At 47.7% G+C, this 26,809-nt stretch overlaps 1 protein-coding gene across 1 annotated transcript in view; it reads right to left on the bottom strand.

Annotated features, from left to right (window-relative positions):
* The window catches only part of LOC149857377 (axonemal central pair apparatus protein HYDIN-like), a 218,157-nt gene that overhangs the window by 56,396 nt on the left and 134,952 nt on the right, over positions 1–26,809 (bottom strand). Inside the window, exons 12-15 of the mRNA XM_090063943.1 lie at positions 12,816–12,883; positions 5,455–5,690; positions 3,170–3,270; positions 117–252 (exon numbers count right to left, since the gene is read on the bottom strand). Coding sequence (XP_089920069.1) covers positions 117–252; positions 3,170–3,270; positions 5,455–5,690; positions 12,816–12,883 — 541 coding nt within the window. The remainder of the gene's footprint in view (positions 1–116; positions 253–3,169; positions 3,271–5,454; positions 5,691–12,815; positions 12,884–26,809) is intronic.

Raw genomic sequence — 26,809 nt, 5'->3', positions numbered from 1 at the left:
CAGGAAACACATGGCACTCAGAGCTGCCTGTCATTGTCTAATCTGGAAATCGTCCTCCCATGCTCTAACAGTCCCACGAAAACGGCCAGAGATAAGGGGAGGATGAGATGACAAACCTGAGGGAGAACTCCATAGCATGCTGGAAGGTCGTTGTCATTTATGAGTGTCACCATTTGCTGGTAAGGGTACTTCAGAAAACACCGCCCAAATTTCACAACAGGGTTAACCACATGGAGTGGCGGAACAACACATCTAGCCAAAAAAAAAAAGCATTATATATACCCAGAGAATAGAGAGTTTGTTTATTCCCAGAATATGGTGAATGAAGCATAACACATTTGTCATTGTCACATGGAAGCTTTACACCCATAAGGCCATTAATCATCTTAAAATTCTTTTTATTCACTTTTTAATCAACACCTTCTACTAAAGGACATATGGGGAATCAGCTATGGGTCTCTACACAACAGTGCTCCATCAGTGCCAGCAAGCATTTAGGCAGGGTATAACTTCTCAGTCCATGGCCTTGCTGGCACGCTGAGCTTCCTTACAGAAGGTCCCTTCACACAAGGCCTCCGAGGAATCTGGCAGCGCCAGCTCCTTCACAGCAATGCTTCAGTGACATATCCTGAACCCTTGTATAACAGTGCCCTGACAGTACAAGCTGGGGCTCCAGCCACGTGAAATCCTTCCCAAAAGAAACAGACATAATGACATTAGATAGGACTCGAGGGGTGCAAGGGTTCACACAGTAGTTAATTGCTGTTCTCTTGCAGACTAGTGGCCTTTTTTATAAACGCATTATCTATCATAGTCACGGTTGAAAAGAACTGCCACATGATCTTACCACTGTAAATGATCACCCATTATCAGTTTCTATAGCTATCTTGATTTTTCACTTAAATAGGTTTGCATATTGCTCATTCATGTTTTCATCTATTTATTTCACTTTACAACAGTGCACCAGCCAGTGACAAGAAGCCTTTGCTGAGTGAGACAGTGAGTGCCATTACCAACCCCCTCATCTCTTAGTCTGTCTCTCAGCCCTCTTCAAATTCTTTGTTCGAAGTCATTCACTATCCTCACTACTTCTAAGATGCTAGCAGATTAACAAAAGCTAGCATGCCAAATTCAAAAATCAAGGAAGGGAGCCAAATGAAGCTAGGCAGTAATTCAGCCTGTTGAGCCTCTGCTGTCCTCTTTCAACAAATCTCCTGGGATCTCATTAAATCTTTTTTCCCCAACCAGCTCCCTAGAGTTTCGAGAAGCTAAGACTTCTGATCACCAAGTCATTTCTACAATCAGGTCCCATTAGCTCCTGTGGACCTGAAAGGCCTACATGTCTTTTGTACATGTCTTATCTTTATGCTCCATTTTGGCACTTTACCTCTTTCACCTGAACTAGCCTTTTCTTCTCTTTAGCAGAGCTCCACATTTCTAGCATACTGTGATAGGCAATTGGTGCTTCATGGAAGGGAACACAATCAACTGCTGTACACTATGCCAAGAGTGCTTTTAAGAAAGGTTTCCCCTAAGCCAAGCAATGGCCTTGGAACTTGGTTAATGCCCAACCAGATTTCAACTTCCAGTTTAATGAAGCATTATTAGTTAATTAAGTACAGCCAAGCCTATCTGATCAAGATCTTAAAAGAAGGTGTTCACTCTGCTGAGCCATTCTGCCCTACAGGGATCCTGAGACTGTTGCTGAGAAACAAGCCCTACCTATTCACTCTTATTCTGCATGTGGTGCTTGCCAAAAGAAGTTGTGTAACCACTTATGGCATGTGCCCAAAGATGCTCTGCCAGGATCTCAGTCTCAGGCATGCCCCAGAGAGTGATTCTGGGCATGCCTAGGCCTGCTCTAACAGGGACCATGTGACATTTGTTTAGCATCCAGTGCATGCAGAGGAGGCTTGTTTCTCAGAGGTGCCTCATGATTGCTGTGGAGACACTACAGAAATACCCCAGCAGTCAGGACTAAAAGCACAGGAACTACCCTGGCTTGCCTGTACAGTTGAGGATTTTTGCTGGCATCCATCTGAATTAACCTGGAATTCCTGCCATAAAACCTTGCTTGAAAAGGATGGTCTTTGTTTTTTTCTGAGCTTTGTCTTCTCATTCTGCCTGTGGCCCTGCAGTGCCTACCCATTATTTTCTGGATCATTACACCAAAACATGAATCGGGATTGATTTATGATTTACTGACATACAAGAAAATGCATTAATTAACAAATTGGGGCTCAGAGACCCCCAGCGTATTGAACGTTATGTCCATTATTGTTCCTATATGACAATCTCAGAAATTATCTTACAAAACTAACTCCAGCTGGGACTTGCTAAAGCACTCAGTATAGGCTAAACTCCACTGTCATTGACAGCACTTATGGCAGCAAGAAGTCTGTAAATCACATATTTTTGGGTGTATAAATGATTAAACCAGATGGCCAAATACATCACTGCTATAACTTCATGGAAGCTGACTGAGTTACAACAAGGCTGAATTTGCCCTACAGAATCTGCCTTGGAATGAATGAACTCTCACCTAAATGTACGATGCCAGAAGACCAAGAGGACTAAAGGAATTCTGTTGAACTTGAGTTCTTTCTTTAAAATTAACAATAATTTCCTTCTGTAATATCTTTAATTTGTTCTTTCTTAATAAAAATTCACAATTTGGGCCTAAATCTCTTCTCTCATGCTTTGCATGCTAATCGACAAGTTAGCTTCATCTCTCATTTGGTTGCCATTCATGTCTCTAACAGATTTTCCACTGCAGGGAACAAATGTACCACTTTTGTTGCCACCCCGTTCAAGTATAATACTTGTGAAGAAATGGGATGGCTGTTGGGTTGCTTGCACCTGAAATCTGTAATGCTGCATGTACTAAAAGTCAAGCCAACAATGAATAGCATTACTCTTCTCATTCTGAAAAATGTTCGTGGTCCTTCCCTTATCTATAGGACAAGTGCTTTTTTGTGTGTGTTGTTTTCAATATTTTGTCATTCCCCTATCAGATTTAGCTTTAGTGCTCAACTATGCAGAATAATCTCATTAATTTATGCTTATTATTTAGGGATGAAAGGCTATTTCCAGCAAATTGTGTATATGGCAGCACATTGTAGGTAAAATGGGGACAAAGTGGGAACAGCTGCAAGCAAAGTACCAATACCTTGCTGTAATTAGGAGGGCTAGCACTTCCTCTCCAATGCCATCTATGTCTACCACCAGCGCCGTTTCATATTTCTTCACAGTGTTGGAACATAAGGTCACCTACCAAAGGAAAAGAGGAGCAAATATTTTATTTTCTAAAGTGCTCCCCCTCTTTCTGTCAGTGTGATAATTCAGTGAACTCTAGCATGCCCTGTTTGGGATTTCTGGAGATCAACCACTAGGTAACAATTTGCTGAGTAAGGCTGCACTAGTTTACATTATCAGTGATTCCCAATGGTGACTCTTTGGACTATCAGTTACCTAGGAAGCATTTCCTGGGAGTCCGTTAATGAAGCATTTTGCAAAAAAAGTTGTAAAAATTTGGGAAATGTAGGAGCAGAATTGGGAGTCAAGGGATTTTTCAATAAAAACATCCATGTAATAGAAAACTCCAGAAATTAAGGCTTTAACAACCCGAATTATTTACAGTATTTTTCCCTCCCTCAGGATGTTCATTTCAAATGACAACAGTCATTTACACCAACTTGAAAAGTTATATTACTGCAAGTATATTACTGTTTTTTCTGAAAGTTCTGCAGTTTGATACCAAGTATTGCAGGGCTGATCTAAGTTTGCTGTTATTTAAGCATGAAGCAGATCAAGGAGTCAACCCTGGTCATTGTTGGTTGGTCAAGCATACTGCTTCTAAGTACCTTCCAAACTGCAAGCACATCAAAGATGATCTGTATTGCTAAGGGGTTTTTTTTATTCATTTTTTAAATTTGCTGTTCAGTGAAAAAAGCGGTGCATGTGTCTGCTTCACCTCTTTGGGAATGAATTAAAATTCCCTGAAGAGCAGATTCAGTGTGAAATACTAAGTGAAGAAAAGAAAGTTCCTAAGCAAACACACCCATTTGTTACTTTTTGTGGGGGTTTTTTTGCTTTAGGCAGTAGAATGATGGAGCTGAAATGCTGTACACAAGACCCTGGCTGGTATTTGGCAGGTGGTGAAGATGTTTACAGGCAGGCTCCTCTGTTTTTATACAGCAGTGGTTCCAGGCTAGAGTTCTACTGCTTACCAGGCTGCAAAAATGGCTCACCACACTGGTATATGTCCTGTCTTGATAGGGCATGGTCATCTGGTTCATAGTCTCATCAGTCCCAAGTGCTCTCTGAGAAAATGCTATAGCTGTTTGCAAAGCCAAGCTTGGGGACAAAGTGAACCTGCATGTTTATCTCCCCCAAAGTTTGAGCTAAATAGACCCATAAATAGACCCAAGATTCTCCCTAATCACACTGGTATCAGATTTGTGCTGAAACATCCTTCCAAAAAAAGATCCTGACTTTCCAGTTAATGTTACAGTTAGGGTAGAAATCCATTCCTGCTGTCATTCCACAATTAGTCTGTGTGCTGACACCATGGATAAATCTGGCTCATCAGTTTTATTTCACTATCCAGTGAATTAATTTCACAAGTCGAGAAGGATATGAAGGGGACTTGTACCACATTTTGGCATTTGGCAGTTATACCCTAACACTACTCACTGCCATGAGACTGAGATAAAGTCTTTATTTTCCATGTTATGTAATAACTGATCAGTTGCAAAAATGAATAAAACAAGAGGACTGAGCTTTTTTCAGGCTTCCATGGGGCTTCAAGGACTGCCATTCACCGATGGACAGTTGCAAATGAATACACTATGGTGGTTTCACAGAAACAGGAAATATATTAAATTCATTGTCTTTAAAATCAGGAGACTAAATTTTGCTCTCAACTATGCCACTTTAAAACAAAGAAAATTCACGTTAATATAATTACTCCAAATTTATATTGAGTTATTGACAGAAAAATTTGGCTTAAGAGCTGTCATGATAGTCCCTGAGTGCCTTAGCTTTCATTGTCCCTGTTAGAAATCACTGCTTTGATTAAGACACTATGCTGAGGTGAAAATTAAACCAAGGAAAAAAAAAATTTTTTTTAAACACAAGTATTCCTTTTTTTCAGCTACTACTTTTTGTCCTAGTTCTTCTTCCTCCTACTTTAAATCAAAAACCAGTTGCTCTCAAAAGTTCTGTAGACCTATATCTGAACACTCATTAAGAGTTTTTGTGGTTAAAATTCATGGATACCTTGCAACTTTGGAAACCAAACTGGAAACAGTCAAGCTTCTTTTTATAATTGTGGTTAATGAAAACTGTTGTTTTATTCATATTATGCTGAAACCTAATAGTGAAAAAGCCCTGTTTTGAATGTTATAAAGCTGTACCCCCACCTGCTGAACACTGGTTTGATGTAGGTTGTACCTGGATGTCCAGAAATCCTTGAGGACGGATGGTCCCACTGCTAGGCAATATGGTAAATTCCTTTGGCTTGACATTTCCTTGGGGTCCCTTCCTCCAGGATGGTCTTGTGATGTCTGAAATCTGAACAACACTGGTAACACTTGGATCACTGGGGCCATCTCCAGGGATGCGAAGGTTAAAAGTCATTGGAACCAAGGATGTATTACAGAGGCAACATGATAATGTACGAGGAAATCCTATAAAGTAATGGCACCAAATGTAAGTTTATGCATGAACTATCCCTTACATCCTTGAGTCTATTTATGATAAAAACTGTACTTGGAATTTAGCTCTTTTTTATTTGAATTACAGCTAACCGAGAAGCAAAGCAAATAATTAATCTACAGTCAGCTTCTTTTTACATTGCTCACAGAGGTTGCTTCTCTAGAAATATTACTTTCCCTGTTGCTGATCACCAAGGCCACTTGTACACATGATGGGGGTTTAGTCCTCTAACTTGAAATAGTGGTTTTTTAATTGTGATGATTAAAAACCCACCATTTCAATTTAGGGGCTTCCACCACTGTGACTATGAATGGCCCAATTGTTTTTTTTCTTCTTCCCCTGTAGAGCCTACCTGCTTCTCCTAAAGTTGTGGGGAGATCTGCCACCAGGCCACAAAGACCATGAGCTGTGGGGGGCCCTGGTCTTTCCATACATACCAGCAGGACTTCCCGGGGCTGCCCGGGCAGGGTGCTATCTATTAGGGCTGGGCAAAACAGCACCATTTTGTTTTGACTTCTGTTTCGTCATTTCAAAAGGACAGTGTTTCATTTTGTCATTTTGTTTCATTTTAAAGCACTGTTCTGTTTCATTTGGTTGAAACTGTTTCAAGGCGTTTTGATGTTTCGCCCATAGGCTACAATGGGGAATCATGAAAATGCCTATAACTTTGTTATTTCTTGCCTGATTCAGATGAAAATTGCAGGGATGGTAGCCCCTTCTAAGGGCATGAAGCCTGCCACGTTTCAAAGAAATAGGTGTAGGGGTTTCTGGGAAACTGAACCTCAAACTGCTGAAAGCAAAATTATTGTCACTTGCTGGCAGTGGCAGCCTACCTCCTGTCAACCTGTGCGGAGATCTGGGGGATCACACCCCCAGGAAGGCTGTGGGGCTGTGCCAGATTCCTCTGCGCAGCCCGCATCCAGCACCAGGAAGACTGGAGCTGCCGCTGGCCCCAGGCAGCAGTGACAGCCTCCTGTGACCCCACACACAGATCTGGGGGCCTGCACCCCTGGGAGGAATCCAGCAGCCCTGGGAGGGCAGATTGAGCTCTGTGAGGCTGGTGGAGCTGCTCAGAGCACAGTCCTGCCTCTCCCCAACTTCTGCCACCAGGTTGCACTCCGAGTGGCTCTGCCAGCTCCATGGAGCTTAGCCCAGTGGTGGGACAGCCAGTGGCAAAGCCACTCCAAGTGCAGTCCTGGTGAGCACAGCCCAGTGGTGGGAGGCTCTGCAGTCCCCAGAGCTGAGCCTGGTGGCAGGAGGTGGGGGAGAGCCACTGGCTTGGGCTGTGCTCTAAGCGGCTCTAACACTGGCTCTCCTGCTGCCCCCCACTGCTGAGCTGAGCTCCATGGGGATGGTGGAGCCTCTCAGAGTGCAGCCCTGGCTCTCCCCAGCCTCCTGCTGCTGGGCTGAGCTCCATGGGGCTGGTGGAGCCAGTCACAGTGCAGCCCTGGCTCTCCCTCACCTCCTGCCACTGGGCTACACTCTGAGAAGCTCTGCTAGGCCCACAGAGATGAGCCTGATGGTGGGAGGCAGGGGAGAGCCACTGGCCAGGGCTGCACTCCTAGTAGCTCCACCACTGGCTCTCCTGCTACCTCCCGCCGCCAGGCTGAGCTCCATGGGGCTGACGGAGCCACTCAGACCACAGCCCTCATGAGCACAGCCCAGCAGGTGGAGGCTCTACAGCTCCATAGGGCTGAGCCTGGTGATGGGAGGTGGCAGACAGGCAGTGTCAGAGCTACTCAGAGCGCAGCCCTGGCTCCGAGTGCAGCCCTGGCCAGTGGCTCTCCCCCACTGCCCGCCGCCAGGCTCAGATCTGTGGGGCTGTGGAGCTTCCAGCTGCCTGGCTGCATCCATCAAGGCTGTGCTCCAAGTGGTTCCACCAGCCTCACGGAGCTCAGCCTGGTGATGGGAGCTAGCAGGAGAGCTCCAAGCGCAGCCGTGGCCAGTGGCTCTCCCCAACCTCCCACCACCAAGCTCAGCTCTGTGGGGCTGGCAGAGCTGCTCGGACTGCAGGCCAGTGGCAGAAGGCAGAGGAGAGCCAGGGCTACTCTCTGAGTGGCTCCACCAGCCCCACAGAGCTGAGCCCAGAGGCAGCGGGACAGCCAGTGGCAGAGCTGCTTGGAGTTCAGCCCTGGCTCCGAGCACAGCCCTGACCAGTGGCTGTCCCCTGCTTCCCACTGCCAGGCTCAGGTCCATGGGGCTTTGGAGCCTCTAGCCACTGGGCTATGCTCACCAGGGCTGTGCTCAGAACCAGGGCTGTGTTCCAGGTAGCTCCACCATCCCCATGGAGCTGAGCCTAGTGGTGAGAGTCAGGGGAGAACCACTTGCCAGGGCTGCACTCTGAGTAGCTCCGCCACTGGCTCTCTCGCTGCCTCTCACTGCTGGGCTGAGCTCTGTGGGGCTGGCAGAGCTGCTTGGAGCACAGCCCTGGCTCTCCCCTGCCTCCTGCCACTGGGTTACTTTGAAACTCAAAACATTTAGAAACTTTTGAAACATTTCGACTACCCTCATTTAATTTCAAAGCTGTTTCAAAGCCTTTCGTTTTGTTTCAATGTTGCTGTTTCAAGCTCGAAACACATCGAACCAGCTTCAAAACGAAATGCTCGTCAAAATTTCACACAGCTCTACTATCTATGTGGGTGCTGCCCCAACTCACAGGCAGCACCTGCTGAATCCAACTCTTCCCCAAGGCCACTTGGGGAGCAGTGCCTGGTAGACTTCTAGCACATGGGCTCAGGGAAGAGTTGGATCCAGTGGGTGCTGTCTGTGAGCTGGGGCAGTACCTGCACAGCTAGCACCCTGCCCAGGTGACCCTGCGGGGCATTGCCACTGTGAAGGAAAGAACCAAGGCCCCCTACAGCTCAGGGGCTGTGCAGCCGGGCAGCAGTTCACATGGGCAGGCTTTGGTGAGAAAAAAAAAAAAAGCAGTGAGGGGCCTGATCTTTTTTTTTTCCACAAGGCCTGCCTGCCCCTCCTGTGACTGCAGGGCAAGCTGCCGGTAGGCCCTGAGCTGTGGGAGGGCCCGGAACTTCCCCCCATAGTGGTGGTGCCCCCCAGGGCCACCTGTAGGGCAGCTAGTGGGCAGGTGCTGCTCTAGGTCACAGGCAGCATCTAACCATGTCCAACTGTTCCCTGAGCTCAAGCTTGGGCAGCACCTGCCCATTAGCAGTCTGCCTGGGAGGCCCCAGGGGGTATCGCCACCATGGAAGGAAGGACTGGGGCCCTCCACAGGTAGGGGCTGCTCAGCCCACCGGCAGCTTGGCCCTGGCTGTGGGAGATGTGGGTAGGCTCCTTGGTGAAAAAAAAAAAAGGCTCAGGCCACACACTGCTTCTGCCTTCAGCCTGCCTGCCTCTCCTGCAGTGGGGGGCGGGGGTGGAGGGTGGGCAAGCTGTTGAAGGCTGCAACATTACAAATAGCTATGTTGCAAACTAAACTACATGTGGATGTGGTTTAGCTTGCAATATAGCAAACTCATTTAAATCATTAAATCTGAAGACTGTGCCCTCTATTGGGTTGGCTCTAGCCAGTAAACAATGGGAGCTGACCTATCCTGATTCTCACCTCTTCACATGAATTTTTAGATAGTAACAGCCTCCCAAAACACATTTTTTGCCTTCTATTAACTAAGAATTTTCTCCCATTCACCTCTCAAGCAGATCTCCACTTTGCCATACAATAATTTCTTGTAGTACTCTTTATAGAGAATGACCTTGAAAAGAACTGAATACAGAGCACTGCTTGCTTGATAGATAAAACAAGATGGTGAAGGTATGTTATATTGATATATACATTGTGAATCCGCTTCCAGGTGAAATTCTAGGCTCTGTTTACTATCTATAGCACTCTAAATACCTGTTACCTCAGACCCTGAATCAGTAATATAACTGTTCTTGGCAGAAATGTTCTGTCCCTCTACAGTTTATTGTGCAGGCATAATGCAGAGGACAATGCATTAGCTTGCAAGATCAGAACCTAAGCTATTACAGAAGTCAGCTGCTTGCTTCACCAGCTAATCCTATGGGAATGAAGATAGCACATTCTTCACTCTCCAACTACAAAGCATTAGATGATATCAAAATAAAGAAAAAAAAGCTGGAGATGGAGGATTCTGTTTACATATGATCTTCAACTGGAACAATTTCTAAGACAATTGCTACAGAAATATAGTATTAGAAGACATTTAGCAGGAAGGTGGGATGTCAGTGTGAGGGACACATGTACACTGCATAGACACTAAAAAATGAACAAAGTCACCAGACAATGACAATAATTAATGGTATATATTAAAACCTTTGTTTGCTGCTGAATAGGCCTCATTAATGAAAACCTCCTTAAAGAAAATGAAGCTAGTGTTACATAACTGGTTTTGTTTTTTCCATGGAAGATGTCTGGGTTTTGGGGGGGGGGGTTGTATTTTTTTTTATTTATTCAAAAGGAAACAGAGAAATTAAAAGCCACAACACAGTGGTGTACAGAAAGGAGACTACTATTTAGGAAAGGTAAATGAGTCTTCTTAAAAAGTCCATGGACAGCATGAAAACATAGAGATGTCCCAGGCACAGAATGATAATGTGCCTTCAATCAATCCACAATTGATTTCACATTTAAACTTTCAACCATCTCTGTAAAAAGCCTTTTGTTCGAGCTGGGAGAATCAGAATCTGCATTTAAATAGAGATGTTCTGAATACACGGACATGGGAGTGTGTGTCAGCAATGCTGTGCTTTCAATGGAGGAGAAGATGCCAGTGTTGAGGAGGATATCAACTCCTACTACAGAGCTGTTTCATGGCTATATTAACTGGTAAAAAATAACGAGATGTCCTCACAGAAGGAATTAACTTTTCACACAAAAGGACAGCAGGATAGGTAATTTTATTGCCTTGCAATTGAAATAGCAGGACTGCTATCGACTAGTGACACAGCTAACTCTTCCTCTCTGTGCAATGCACAGACCCCAGGGAGAAGTTAACTTAACACTCCCTTCCCTCTGTACTCCTGGGGCAACCATGGACAGTCATGCTGGTGCCAAAGAGATTACAAGTTTTGAGTTAAACAAACTACTTACAGATACTAGATAACCTTAACACCAGCTAAATTGTTTACTTCCTCCCATTTAACATCTCAGAATGAAATGAAATACAAAAAGCTCTCATTATTCCTTACTGTATATGGCTCACTTGTAACAGTCTATAGTGCATATTATGATGCAGCTTTAACTACCTAGGGGACATGTTTACTAATATCCTGAGAACTCTTTTATTCCATCTTCATTTAAAACTTTTACAGGCTTCAAATGCCTCCCTTTTAGCTGCTGCTAGATGTTTCCTTTCATTTACCAAAAAAAATCAATAAATTCAGACTTCTGTTCAAAACTGTGTTTCATTAATGCATGTCAATTTATGACTAAGGATTGGCCATGCTCTGTGAGGGAAATCTGGGCTCTTCCAACTGCAGTGATCAGGATTGTCTTTCTGGCACCATGATCCGTAAGCAAAGAACTACCTGCATCTATATTGTAGGATTTCAATGTACATATCAGTATTCTGAGTTTTATTATATATTAGGCATGAGCAAACATGCATTTGAACACTCCAAAGTTCACTCCAGTTTGGAGTTCTTCAAATTCAGTGTTTTTCAAGGCCATGTAACTCCAGCCGGGGGGGTGGAAGCAGGAATCCCTGAGTGCCAGAGTGTCTCCAGAGGTTCCTGAAGACAGCTGAGCACGCAGCAGAGCATTCACTGGCTGTCCATACACTCCCCCCTTGTTCCCATGATGGGGGGGAGCAAAGGAACCATGCTGTACAGCAGGATTTTAGAGGACTAACCAATCCCACCACATGGTACTCAAGAGTACACAGTTCTCAGGAAACAGTTCAAAATGAAGCACTTCAAAGATATTCCTCTTGTTAGAAGCATTTCAGCCTTTTTAAAGCAATTTTTCTGGCCAGGCATATCTGTGCACTGTGCATTGACTGTCTGGAGCACTACAAAGGTATTTGAGAGTGCTTTAGATAGTATATCTGTCCATGGCCCCACTTTGATAAATCAACTGCTCCTATTACAGCAAGTTAATTTTTATTAGGCCTGTGCAAAGTGGGTAGTATTCGCTTTGGATTAGGCCGATTTGGGGGACAGTGATTTGATTCGATGATTCAAATCACTGTCCTGAATCAATTCAGTCAAATCTGATTTGGAGATTCGACTGCTGCCAAATCTCTGAATCACCCAGGCCCATCCCCTGCCCCTCTCCCAGCCTGGCAACAGCTGCCCCATCTCCCGGCACTTTGGGAAAAAAAAACCCTGATTCACTGGGTGCTGCTGGGTGGGGGGCGGTAATCCCCACTGCCCCATGCATCATCAATCCTCCCCCCCAACTGTCTCAGCCCTCCCCTCCACCCATGGCTGCCTGGCCCACCCCAACTCTGGGCCTTTAAGGAAAAAACCCCCTCAAAACCCTGGACTCATGAGGTTCCTGCCGGGGGGGGCAATCCCCACTGCCCCCTACTGTGTGGGGGGCTCTTCCATGAGCCCTCCAAAGGCCCAAGGCTGCTGCAAGAGCCAGTGAGCCCAGGGGTTTTTTCAGTTATTTTTTCCTTACAGGGCCAGAGCTGGGGCAGGTGAGGCAGCCGTGGGGGGTGGGGCTGGGGAAGCAGGAAGGGGTCAGGGGGCTGGGGGAGGCGGCAGGGGCTGGGGGGGGTCCTCCCATAGCCCTTCCCCCTTTCCCCAGACCCCCCTCCCCCCAGCCCCTACATACCAGCTCCGAGTTCGGGTCCAGCTCCCTGCTGCAGCGGGTGGGGATTGTCCGAATCATTGAAGCTCTTTGAATCTTTTCTGAAGATTTGGAGAGCTTCAAATCAATTTGGACCTTTTTACTGGTCCCCTGATTCAATCTGGATTTGGAGATTAGGCCACTGACTGGGACTGAATCTCCTCTGAATCAACTCAGCATCCGAAGCTTCGCACAGACCTACTTTTTATACCCCAAAGTCTGTTGCAAAGTAACAAATGTAATAGATGCTCTTCCACTAAAATTTTTATTTTAATACCATTGTAGGTCTTACTTAACTTCGCAACTGGGGATGGTGTATACTCACCAAAAGAGACATCACCAAAATTTAGGAATGGTACACTGAAATGAAATGTGGGTCCAATAACACATCCACTGGAAGGAAAAAGAAAAAGCTGTTTAGAAAGGAAGAGTTAAAGCTTTCAGTTGCTGCTGCAATTCACTTCAACCTGGAAAAGGTTGGAATCACCAGGTAGTTTCAAAACAGTACATTACCACCCATGCTTAGCAGGGCTTCTGTGTGATTGGTAGAGAGTCTATATGAAGCAACTAATGCAAAGTAATGCAAAATGAGAAAAGCTGTCTCACAGTTTCATAGATGTTAGTGTCAGAAGGGACCTATTAGATCATTGAGTCCAACCCCCTGCCCTGGGCAGGAATGTGTGCTGCTGATGTCCAGTCTGAATTTTCTCTCTTTCAGTTTGTGGCCATTATTTCTAGTTACCCTGACAGGTGCCCTGGTAAACATTGTATCCCCTATTTCTTGCTGGGCCCCTCCGATGAGTTTGTAGGCAGCCACAAGATCACCTCGCAGCCTCCTCTTGCAGAAGCTGAAGAAGTTCAGGTCTCCCAATCAGTCCACATAAGGTTTTTTCTGTAGGCCTTTAACCAGATGAGTGGCCCTCCTCTGAACTCTCTCCAGGCCATCCACATCCCTCCTGAAATATGGTGCCCAAAACTGGACACAGCACCCCAGCTGTGGCCTGACCAGTGTCGCATAGAGGAGAATTATCACCACCCTAGACCTGTTTGTGATGCATCTACTTATACAAGAAAGGCTGTGGTTGTAGCAAAACCCTCCATTTTTATTTTTCTTGTTTTAAATGTATTCCCTCCCCTTCCCCAACCATTTCTGACTTTGTCTCTCCCTCTCTATTCCCTATAGATAAGTATAAGTGAGCTAAGGCATAGGATAAGTTTCAGCATTTTATTTTGGTAGCAAGTTGTATTTGTTTTGTTTTTTTCTCCTTTATATTGTATAATGATTATGTTTATATTGATTTTTACTATTCTATATTACTGTTTTATTGGTCCTATATGATTTAGGCCTACATATGTAAGTTAGCATAAGTCATGTCAAGTTTCCATTTTGTTTGTCAAGTCTCCAGCCTGTCCCCAAGCCCAGTTGTGTAACCTGCGACTCACACCTACCCTTCCTATGTAACTTGGCTCCTGAATGAATGGGGGTAAATGAGGGTTCTTGAGAGACAATGGCAGTAGGTCTAAAAATAGCTCCCTCTGAATGACCAAATCATCAACACCAATACCTAGACCGATGACCCAGCCCTTGGAACCACCCTCAGCATTCAAGAAACAAAAGATGAGGCAACCCACCATTGTGCCAAGACTGCACATGCTCAGAAAGAACTCCTGGGGCCCTCTGGAACAGGACTGACATTGCCTGGACAGACCCTCCCCATAGGAGATCAGAGGTAGTTTACCCCATAAAAAGGGGTAGTGAAGACTGACTCCTTGGGAAGCCCTTTCCATCCTTTCCATCTGGACCAGTACCATGCCACACCACCTATCCACCCAGAGACCCTGCTGGCGACCTCCCCCTCTGGACAACACCTACTGGACAAAAACCCCTTTCCAGCCTGGACAGGTAGCTTCCACCCTCTCTTCAACCAAGGACTTGGACTTTGTTTCTCTTCCCTACCTGGACTCCAACCCTTCCACTGAGTCTCTTTCTCCTGCTGCCATTGAGAGTGCGTGTGCGTGTGAACCAGTAACTTCATGGGGCTGTGTAGCATGTTGTCTGTTTAATAAATCTGTTATTTGGACCCCTGAGTTGGGTTTTGCTTTACTATGGTTCAGCCCTGCTCCAATCTCTGCTCCTCGCCCCTCTAACTTCCATCTCATTTCTCCGTCTCCTGCTTCTGGTTCCCCACCACCTCCAACACCTGTCCCGACCTCTTCTCTGCCTCCAAACCCCTGTTTCTTTGCCACTGTCTTATCCCCACTGCCTTTTCCCCTGAGCAGCCAGGTTTCTGCCTCAGTTTCTTTCCTGGCTGTCTCCTCCTTGCCACCACTTATCTGCCCCCTTCCCCCCAAAATACCTCAGCTATCTGCTTCAGTTTCCAGCCCCAAGCTCACAGGTTTCTGTCTCTCTATCTTTCCTGGCCGTCTCCTCCTTGCCACCAGGATTCTTTTTTTTTTTTTTTCCTTTTTCCTCCCATGCACCAGCAACCTTGAGTAACCCTGAGGCCACTTGATCTTAAGTAAACCCAAGCCTCAGTTCCTCAGTCAGCTTCCCTCTAATCCTGGTTCTGGCAACTTTCACTCCCTACACTTTAACTCTCTCTCTCTCACCTTAATCTTCCCCCAGGTATGCCAGGTACCCCAAGCACACACATACATACCGTACCATCCAAGTTAGGAACTTACCTATGTGTAGGTGGGTTGTATGTGTGCAAACTGGTGAGTGTGTGTGTGTATATATATATATAATTGTGGGCATGATATACAAATTAGTGATCTGTGTATGTGTACTGAGTGTGCAGGTATTAAAAATTGATTTTTGTCTAATTTTTAGTGTGTAGTGATTATGTGCTTGAACTGGTGATAGGTATGCATGTGCCTAGGCTGGTTTGGATGTGTATGTGCCTGAGCTGGTAGTGTGCATGTATATGTGTGTGTATGCACCTAACTGATTTGTGTGTTTGTATATGTGCAATTGTGTCACACCCTCCTGTCTAACAGCACAATATTGAGATCCTGAGAGTTGGCCTGACCCCACAGGGCAACACAGTTAGCTTTACTTATCACCTCATCACACTGGTGACTCATGTTCATTTTGGAGTTGACTATGACTCTAAGATCCCTTTCCGCAGTTGTGCTACTTAGAGTGGTACCTCCCAGGCTGTAGGAGTGTTGATGATTCTTCCTCCCCATGTGCAACACATGACACTTATCTTTGTTAAACTGCATCCTATTATGTTCGGCCCACTTCCCCAGCCTGTCCAAATAAGCCTGGATCTGCTCCCTGCCATCTAGTTTGTGTACCTCCTCCCATAGTGTGATGTTGTCAGCAAACTTGGACAGGGTGCTTTCTACTCCCTTGTCCAAGTCACTAATGAAGATATTGAATAGTACCGGTCCCAGGAACCTTGGGGAACTCCGTTGCCCACATTCTTCCAGGTAGAAACTGACCCATCCACCACATAAGCCAATTTTCTACCCACCAGACTGTGTAATAATCTACATTGCAACTGTTTAATTTATTTATAAGAACTGGATGTGACACTATGTCAAAGGCCTTTTTAAAATCTAAGTAAAAACATCTACATCTATTCCTTCATCCATGCGTTTTGTGCCCTGGTTGTAAAATGAAACCAGGTTAGTCAGGCAGGATCTGCCTGCTATGAACCCATGCTGACTGCCCCTTAGCATCATTTTACCCACTTGTCGCCCACAAATGTGATCCTTAACCATTTCTCAAAGGTCTTGCCAAGGATAGTTTCATAGTTTCTAGGGTCAGAAGGGACCTGAGCAGATCATCTAGTCCGACCCCCTGCCATGGCAGGAAAGAATACTGGGGTCAAATGACCCCAGCAAGATGTTCATCTAACCTCCTCTTAAAAACCCCCAGGGTTGGAGCCTGCACCACTTCTCTTGGAAGCTGGTTCCAGGCCCTAGCCGCCCTGACTGTGAAGTAGCGCCTCCTGATATCTAACCTAAACCTACCCTCTGCCACCCTGTGACCGTTATTCCTGGTCACTCCTGGCAGTGCTCGGGGAAACAGTGACTCCCCCAATGCCTGCTGATCCCCCCTTACTAGTTTATAACAGGCCACAAGATCCCCCCTCAGCCTTCTCTTTTGGAGGCTGAACAGGTTCAGGTCCCGTAGCCTCTCCTCACAGGGCCTGCCCTGCTGTCCCCTGATCATACGAGTGGCCCTCCTCTGGACCCTCTCCATGCTGTCGACATCTCTCCCCCGACAGGGGTTTGGAGGCAGAGAAGAGGTCGGGACAGGTGTTGAGGTGGTGGGGAGCCAGAGGTGAGACTAACCAGCCTGTAGTTACTCGGTTCCTCCTTCCTCCCCTTCTTGAAAATAGGGGCCACATTAGTCCTTTTCCAATCCTCCAGGACCTGTCCTGAGCACCATGAGTGCTCAAACAGTTGTGCCAGTGGCTCCACTATGACTCCAACTAATTCCCTAAGTACCCTAGGATTAAGATCATCAGGACCTGTTGACTTAAATACATTCAACCCTTCCAGGTGCCCCTTTACTAGGTCAGCACGAACACTTGGTGGGTTGGTATCTATAATGGACTTATCTAAGGTCCCAATGGGATGCGTATTTGTATTTGTGTCCAGGAACACGGATGCAAAGAAATCATTTAGAAGCTCCACTTTGGCCATCCTAACTGTTACCATTTCCCTAGTTCATCCTGAATGGGCCCTAATTTGTGCTGGTAATCAATCTGACTGATCGAGTCAAATTTCTTGTGTGAGGTCAAGTAAAATCTGGAAATAAAGATTCTGTTCCTCCCTTGTCAAGGATCTGTGGATATAACAGATTCATTTAGCATACACAGCCCCTAAAACATGATCCAATAATGGGGCCAGTAGAAAACCAACGAAGCCTAGAATACTGGACTAGGACTCAAGATTCTATTCCTGGCTCAGCCACTTGCCTAGGGTGACTTTGGGCCAGACACTTCATTGCTCTGTCTCAGTTTCCCGATCTGTAAAATGGAGATCATGATAGTAACCTCCTTTGTATAATTTTAGATCTAATAACGAGAACTGCTATACTTATAGTTCTATATATAGGATCTACTGATGAAAAGAGCTAGGTGGCATTATTGTAACCAGGCTTCCAGGTCATAGGTTCTAATTGTTAGCAATATTTCTCAGATAAATGGTGTTTATCTGGTGAACAAAGTAGGTCTTTCCCTTGATAAATATAGGCCCAAAGCAATTAAGTTACAAGATCTTGAAGCAGGAATTCAGGGAAGCTCAAGACACCTATCAACATCCCCCTGCAAGTGCAATAATATTAATGTGATTGCTGTACAAGAGCTATCAATAAGTCACTTGCACACTGGTGTGGCGAAATGCCGGGCTAGCGGCTCCGGCACCGCTTAGGGGAGCCGCGGGCTTTGCGGAGTTGTGCGAGCGCGCGGCTTGTGGGGCGGAATTGAGGTAGCTCTTAGCCGCCCTCGAGGTTCGCCGAGTTGGCACAAGTAGACGACTTAGAGTTGTTAGTGTCTCTTAATCTATAGGGTGTCCGTTGGTTCACGAGGTTCCAGAGCCAGCCCTTGCGTTCCAACGGACACCCTATAGATTAAGAGACACTAACAACTTACTCTAAGTCGTCTACTTGTGTCAACTCGGCGAACCTCGAGGGCAGCTAAGAGCTACCTCAATTCCGCCCCACAAGCCGCGCGCTCGCACAACTCCGCAAAGCCCGCGGCTCCCCTAAGCGGTGCCGGAGCCGCTAGCCCGGCATTTCGCCACATGGCGTCACGAACAGGATACCAAGTAGACGATCAGGCCATGCTAGTCTGCATGTGTCCCTGGCGACTGGGACACCGTTCACCCCCATTAACCTCTGATGATCTTTGGAATCATCTTGCTTATCATGTGGCAGGCGATAGCGACCCTAAGACTCAAATCTCTGGTCGCATTTGGGTGAACGAACCAGGAAGTAGAATCTGGACATGCTCACTAGCTGCTGCTGCTCTGGGGTGTGTAATGGCCGCCCCCAAAGTCATATTTTCCCCAACAAATGCAGGGGGAAACGGAGCCCTTGCAGGTATTCTCCCTTCTAAAGGAGATGCGTCACCGGCCAGTGAAGAACAAGCCTCTATTCTAGGGCTCCTTCATAATGTCATAGGAAAGCACCCCCCCGGCCAAATTAACCCCCAGCGAATACCTGAAACTGGGAAGGCCTATGATAGTCTAGTCCGCTGCCGCCGCAAACTAGAAGCCGAGAGGGGAGCCAAGAAAAGACTCTTTAACAAAACAGAAATAATTCCCAGTAGAGTGACAGAAGTTTTGTTGCGACACTTCATAAATGCTGTAGGAGCTATAGGAGACTTAGAGTCGCAGCTCCACACTGCATGCCGCAATGCCACAGAACTAGCAGCCGCACCTAGCTTTGGACTTGTTCCACTGTTGGAACGCAAGGGCTGGCTCTGGAACCTCGTGAACCAACGGACACCCTATAGACTATCCCATTCATGAGCTGTTGACCAGTTCTGGGACTACGGAGTCGGCAGCTGCTGGCTCTGGAACCCCGTGAACCAACAGACCCCTTTAGTATCCGGCATACTGTAACTGAAGAAACATCGGAGACTCCGCTTCTCGACTGCCTCTCATCGTAGCTTAGACAACCGGGTGATAATTAAACCAAAGCCCAATGTATACTAGGACTGTGTGAAGCTTCAGGTGCTGATCTGATTTGGAGGAGATATGACCTTATTTGGTGGCCAAATCTCCAAATCTGAATCAAATCAGGGGACCAATAAAAAGGTCTGAATCAATTCAAAACTCTCTAAATCGATTCAGAAAAGATTCAGAGAGCTTTGATGATTCAGGCAGTCTCCACCCGCTGCAGCAGGGAACTGTACCCAGACTTGGAGCTGGTAAGTAGGGGGCAGGGAAGGTGGGGCTGGAGGAGGGGGGAGGGGACCATGGGGGGACTCCTACCAGGCCTCATCCCCTGCCTGCTCCCCCATCACCTACCATGGCTTCCCTGCCCAACCCCAGCTCCCGGTGCTTTAAAAAAAAGCCCCAACTCACCAGGTGCTGCCAGGTGGTGGGGTGATCTCTGCTGCCCCCCACTGGCCCATGCAGCATGGGGGGCTCTGTCACAAGCCTTCGACCCCCCCCCCCCTCGGCTGCCCCACCTGCCCCAGCTCCAGCTGTTTAAGAACCCCCCCCCCCCAAAAAAAACCAAACCCAAACTCACTGGTTCCTGCAGCAGCCTTGGGGCTTTGGGGGGCTCATGGAAGAGCCCTCCATGCAGTGTGGGGCAGTAGGGGGCAGTGGGGATTACCCCCTGCCAGGCAGGAACCGGTGAGTGCAGGGTTTTTTCTGTTTTTTTCTTCCCCTTAAAGGGCCAGAGCTGGTGTAGGCGAGGCAGCAACAGGGGGGCTGAGACAGCAGGAGGGGGTTGGGGGACTCATGGCAGAGCCCCCCCACATGGCATGGGGCACTGAGGATTACCCCCTGCCTGGCAGCACCCAGTGAACTGGGGCTTTTTTCCCCCAAAGTGCCAGGAGCTGGGGTGCATGGGACAGCCATTGCCAGGGCCAGGAGAGCGGGCAGGGAATGGGACTGTGTGATTCGGCAGCAGCTGAATCTCTGAATCAGATTTGGTCTAATCGATTCGGGACAGTGATTCAAATCACCGAATCAAATCACTGTCCCCCAAATCAGCCGAATCCGAATCTGAAGCGAATACTAGCTGCTTCACAAAGGCCTAATGTATACCTGTATCAAGACACTAGGAAACTGCACTGTTCTCAGGCTAACTCACTTTTAAATTCTCATTTTCTCTTTCATTCCTCCACTTTTTCACTGATAGAAGTAGGACATTTGCAAACTCCATTGAAACCAGTGTGTGGGGTTAGAAAATGCTAACCAACCATTTATAGGTACAACCTGACAGGTTCAATACACTAAGATCCCTTTCTCTCAATGGAATTGAGACCCTATAATGAATTGTACCTCCAAGTTTTTTTCTGAGCACTGTGATGGCAGCCATGCTTCCATTTTAAATGGATGATAAGGTATTTTCCAATAGCTTGTTGGGGGAACTTCACCTTCACTTTGTATGCAGTGAGCACTGTTTCTACTTTTTCCAACACTACTTTTTGCCTCTTTTCTGGCAACAGTGTGAGTAAAAATATATCTTGATTTCTTCTGATTGATTTCTCATTGGCAAAGAAATCAGCAACAAGGAATTGGGTATATTCTGATTTTAATTTTGTTTACATTGTATAAATACATCAGAAGTCCTAGAACAGAAATTGTCAAAGAGCACACGGAGCACTCTTACCTTTAAGAAATTTCAACCCTACAGTAATACTCAGTCAATTCTGCCCCAAGAGCTTTCTCTATTCAAATACAAAGGCAGAGATCAAAAGGTCTTCTGCTGCTCATACAGCTGCCTGTATGAGCAGTAGAAGACCTTGCAGACCACGGACTCTATACAGAATATTTCAGAGCAAAAATATAACAACCATTGCATATCTTCCCAAGACAGCCAGTGAGCCAGCAGACTATGGGCTAGCTCTTATTTCCTTTTACCTGCCCAAATGGCACATACTCAGCAGAATTACTGCCATTATCTGCCAGCAGTGCATACTTTGAGACCCTATTCCACATGCAGTGTGGATGCACAAGACTCTGTACAAGTATATGTCACAAGAATCCTTCCATGTTTTAGCGCATAAGTTAGTGAACTCATCCAGAAAGGAGGAGACCAAAGGACAGGGAATTATTTTGGCTGGCAGGCCACTTAATGAGTTTTGGTGAGCTGTTGAGGGCTGCATACATAAAAACTTTCAGAAGATATCATTTTAATAAATTATAGATAAAAACAAATCATAGAATCAATGAGTCGGAAGGGACCTAGACAGATCATCTAGTCCGCCCCCTACCATGGGCAGGAAGGAGCACTGGGGGTGGCAGGGGTCATAAGACCCCAGCCAGGTGCCTACCCAGTCTCCTCTTGAAGATTTCCAGGGAAGGTGAGAGCACCACCTCTCTGGGGAGCTTATTCCAGGCTCTGGCCACCCTTACAGTGAAGTAGTTCTTCCTAATATCTAACCTAAACCTATCCTCCCTCAGCTTGTGGCCATTGTTCCTGGTGACTCCAAGGGGGGCCCTGGTGAACAGACTTTCCCTGAGTCCCTGCTGCTGGCCCCTGATAAGGTTGTAGGCAGCCACAAGATCCCCCCTCAGTCTCTTGTGGACACTGAAGAGACTCAGGTCCCTCAGCCTCTCTTCATAGGGCTGGCCACGGAGGCCCCAACCATACGAGTGGCCTCCTCTGGACCCTCTCCAGGTTCTCCACGTCCTTCTTGAAGTGCAGCGCCCAGAACTGGACACAGGACTCCAACTGCAGCTTGACCAGCGCTGCATAGAGGGGGAGCGTCACAGAGCACTTAGGTGCCCTGCGCCTGAAAAGAGAAACGGCTCAAGAGAGACCCCTAACGGTGAGAAGGGGGAGGCGCAGCTTTCAGTCACCAGGGCAGCACAGGTGCTGGTTGCTGGGGCAACCAGCGAAACCTGCTGACAGGAAGGGGCAGGGCTTAGCCCTTCTTAAGCCCAGGCAGGAGGCCAGGAGGGCAGTTCCCCTCTGGCAGCCAAGGAGGGGGGAGCTTGGCCAGTGCGGAGAGAGGGGTGAAGATTGACTGCATGAGCATCCCCTGGTTTGCTGCCATGGGCTGGAGTATTTTTCCTAGTAGGGATCGAATGTTGTTTTGACTGGACGGTTTAGTTTTACATTATAGCCCAGGGGCTTTGTGCTTACTGTCTGACCGGAGGACTGGGTGAGGCTATTAGGGGTTGGAGGAGGCCTCACAGAGACTCTACAGTACCGTGGGGTCCTGGTGCCAGAGAGGGCGCAGTATCTTGGGGGTGCATTGGCCCCAGCCCTGGAATAAGGGGGGCAGCGAGGAGCCCTGAGCGAGAGGGGGGCAGCAAGGAGCCCCGAGTGAGGTAAAAGAGAGGGCTGAATTACAGCAGGGCCCAGGTCAAGATCCTGGCAGTACCATCTGCGAGGCTTGGGCTGTGGTGTAGGGGAGGAAAGGAGCCACAGATAGTGCCCCCTGGCACTGGGGCGTATAAAGTGGGCAGCCTCCCACTAATTACATCATTCAATCAATTAAGATCAAGGCATGGCAGGTGAGCAAGCAGGTGGCTGGCCCATAACAGGAGAACAGAGTCATCACTAGAACGACTCCAGCAATACTCCTGTCACGGGAAGCAAGACCTCTCTGGACCTGTTAGTGATGCCCCTGTTGATGTATGACAGGGTGCGGTTGGCTCTGCCTATTGCTTCATCGCATTGCCAACTCATATTCATCCTGGAGTCAATCATGACTCCAAAATCCCTCTCTGCCTCTGTGCTGCCGAGAGGGGCAGCCCCTAACCTATAATGCTGGTTCCCTCTCCCCAGGTGCAGCACCCTGCACTTGTCCTTGTTGAACCACATCCTGTTCAGGTCCACCCACTTCTCCAACCTATCCAGGTCTGCCTGGATGCAGTCCCTGCCTGCTGGTGTATTCATTTTACCCCACAGCTTGGTGTCATAAGCAAACTTGAATAGGATGCGCTCCACACCCTTGTCCAGGTTGCTAATGAAGATATTGAACAGCACCAGCCCAAGGACCGAGCCCTGGGGGACTCCGCTGCCCACACCCTCTCAGGTCAACATTGACCCGTCCACCACCACCCTCTGGGTGCGACCCTGGAGCCACTTTGCCACCCATGTGACCATGCATTCATCAATGCCGCAGTCCCTCAGCTTGCCCACCAGAATTGGGTGGGACACTGTGTCAAAGGCCTTCTGGAAGTCCAAGAAGATGACATTGACTTCTTCCTTCCCATCTAAGCTCTTTGTTACCTGGTCATAGAAAGAGACCAGATTAGTCAGGCAGGATTGGCCTTGCACGAACCCATGTTGGTTACCCCTCAACATCACTTCCCCTGCAGGGCTCTCACAAATGTGGCCCTTGATAATTTTTTGAAAGACCTTCCCCAGGATAGAAGTGAGGCTGACTGACCTGTAGTTGCCAGGCTCTTCCTTCCACCTGTTCTTGAAAATAGGGACCACACTGGCCCTTTTCCAGTCTTCAGGGACTTGGCCCAAGCACCAGGAGTCCTCGAACAGTCATGCCAATGGCTCCCCAATGACACCAGCCAATTCTGTCAGCACCCATGGATGAAGGTCATCTGGGCCCGCCGACTTGGACACATAAAAGCCCTCCAGATAATCCTTAACTAGGTCTGAACTAACAGTCAGGGGACTCGTACCCTTCCTGGGTCTCTCTATGCTATCACCTGAGAGCACCCCATTGTCAGTGGACAGGAACATGGAGGCAAAGAACTTGGTGAAGAGTTCTGCCTTCTGTTGCACAGCCATCACCAACTGCCCTGCCCTGCCTCGTAGGGGTCCAATGTTACCCCAAGACTTGTTCTTGCTACCTATATACTTGAAGAAGGACTTTTTGTTATCCTTAATCCCAGAAGCTAATCTAAGCTCCAGTGCTGCTTTAGCCTTCCTTGCCAAATCTCTACAAGCTCGGGTCAGGGAGGTATACTCATACTAAATCGTGTACAAAAAAATCAAATATCTACTATAAACATATTTTAATTTTAAAAATAATTTTGTCTTAATTTATGTGTGTTTGTGTAGTGTATATAGAGGTGATTGCATAATAGTTCAAAATAAAGTCCTACTATTGTATATTCTGTGGGGGGAAGGGTGTGCGGGGTGTGGAGGAGTAAGCGTGTACATGTGTGGAGGGCTGCCCATGTGCTAGGTCCCAGGAACTGGCCAGGGATGGGGAGAGGGAGGGGGAGCAAGGGGCACAAGCAGCAGAACTCACCTGGGCAGTGGGGTGCAGGTACAGTCCATGCTTCCCTCCCCCATCCAGCTTGTGGCTGCCCCTGCAGTGCTCAGCATGGTACTGAGCCCCTCCTGCTCCTGTCTGGGGCAGCCTACATCATGCTCCAGTCTGTGCCCACCAATGGTTCTGGCTCTGCATGCACAGCTTCCCAGTGGGGCTGCAGCTGCCTGGGTACTGCTTTACTACCCCTGCATCCAGCAGCTCCTCATATTCCTTCTACTCTATCCATTGCTGCAGTGCTCTGGGCATCAGGTAGCATGGGAAAGTGATGGCAGGTGTGACACATGTGCTGGGCATTACACGTCCAGCCAGGTGGAGGGCAAACTGCAGTTGGGTGGCTCCTGCCCCAGTACACAGAGCTTCAGCTCCCATCTGCCTTCCACACACTTAGCTGCCTAGCATGATGAGCAACCACCTGCAGGTGGCCAAGTGGGTGGAAGGCGGCCAGGAGTTGGAGCTGGAGCCCCATATACCGGATCAAGATCTGCTCGGCTGCAGCTTCTCCCCTGTCCGGTTGGGCAAGCAGTACCCAGGACGCATCCCCATGGCTGTTGTTGCTTCCCCACACAACCTGCTGTCCAGAGCAGCACAGCAGGGGCAGGAGGAGGAGGAGGAGGAGAAGCTGCTGGAGGCAGGGGGAGCCAAGCAGTACCCAGGTGGCTGCAGCCACACAGGGAGCAGCCCTGCCATGAAGCTGTGGGCACTGGCTAGGGCCTTGGGCAAGTACAGGTGGGAGCATGGCATGGGCTTCCCTGGGCAGGGCTCAGCCCCATGTGGAGTGCTGGATCAGATCAATTGGCAGCCCAGAACAGCCCGTGGGTCATATTTTGCCAACCCCTGTTCTACGCCCTTCCTGCTAACCCAAAGGAGTTTTGAACAAAGATCTCCTGCTTCTTAGCACAGTGCGCTAATCACCAGGCTGCAGGCCTTGCTCCAACCCTCAGAGACAGAGATGGAGATGGAGACAGACACAGATGTGTGGTGAGGAAGGAAAGCAAAGCTAGAAGTTGTGTAACTACGTAGATGGCTGCTGCGGTGGATGGGCAGCCCCTGTGATTCTAGTCCTGGCCCTTATCTGTGGCTGGGAAACACTATGCTGGGAAATAGGAGAAATATAAGTTCAAACCTGCTCTAGATAAGAGGCTGTAAATCTGGGTCTCCTACTTTCTGAGTGATCTCCTAGACCTCTTCCTTCAGCATCTAATACCCACTGCCCATGTATTTTTACCTAGCCACCATTTTGGGACTGATGGCACCATGTACATAAACCTTCCCAATCAGAGTGCAACCTACTGAGCATGCACAGTGGAGGAGGGTACTGCACATGGAATATTATTACTAACTAGGGCTGACAAGTGATTAAAAAATTAATCACAATTAATTGCGAGATTAAAAAAAAGTCACAATTAATTACAATTTAAATTGCACAGTTAAACAATAGTCAGCACCCTCCCCACCACTACCTAACAGCCCAGAGCCCATATGCCCTGCGGCTTCACCCTGCCACCACCACCAGGACACAGCCCTAGCCCCACACCCAACCCCAGCCTGCTCTGGACTCACCCCAGCCAGGGCGGACCAGCTGGAACCCGTACAAACAACCACAACCCTGGCCCACCCTGAGCTTGCTCCAAACTCATCTGCCCATGATGAGCAGTGGTAGTAGTCAGGAAGAAGCTACTGCTCAGCGTGGAGGAAAATCAGGCTCTCCCCCTCACCGTTGCTGGGCCCTTCTTGCTGCAGCCACCCAGAGCCCCTGTGACTCCTCTACACTGCCACCAATGTCTCACCGGGAGGCCTGGAGTCACTGTTGATGGCAGCAGACAAGAGGCACAGGGTAGCCTGGGTGTGGGCTCTGGGCAGCTGCAGCAGTATGGGCCTGGCAGCAGTGAGGGAAAGGTGCCACTTTCCCCCCGTGCCAAGTAGCAGCTTCTGCCTAGGCACTGCTCAGCATGGGGCAGGCCAGGGTTTGGGTTGTGCTCACAGGTTTCAGCTGGTCCGCAGTTGGTCTGCTCCGCTGGTCAAAACAATGTGTGTGATTAACACGATTATTAAAAAAATGAACTCGTTAATTTATTTTTGTTAATTTAAATGAACTCGTTAATTTATTAACTGCAATTAACTGACAGCCTTATTAGTAACTATGTGTAAGAGCCCAAAATGGCAGTTACATGGCTAGGAAATTGGGCATGTTAAATGAAAGATCCCTATGTATAACAGTGGCAGACAAGGTTCTTTGTAGTGGGGTGCGAAGCGGACCCTATTCAATTCAGATTTGGATTCGGCCTGAATCCGAATCTGAAGATTTGATGCTGATTTGGAGAATCAGTGATTTGGACACAGACAAAGCTTTAAAAGTTTTTTCTACATACCTTGAGGTACCAGGCACAGCTCGTCATTGCTGCGATGCTGGGGCGCAGGAAGCATC

This window comes from Crocodylus siamensis, chromosome 9, assembly GCF_052110815.1.
Source record: "Crocodylus siamensis isolate JL-2025a chromosome 9, ASM5211081v1, whole genome shotgun sequence".
Lineage (NCBI taxonomy): Eukaryota > Metazoa > Chordata > Crocodylia > Crocodylidae > Crocodylus > Crocodylus siamensis.
Note: the sequence above shows the minus strand (reverse complement) of the source record. Positions and strands in the feature narration are given on the sequence as shown.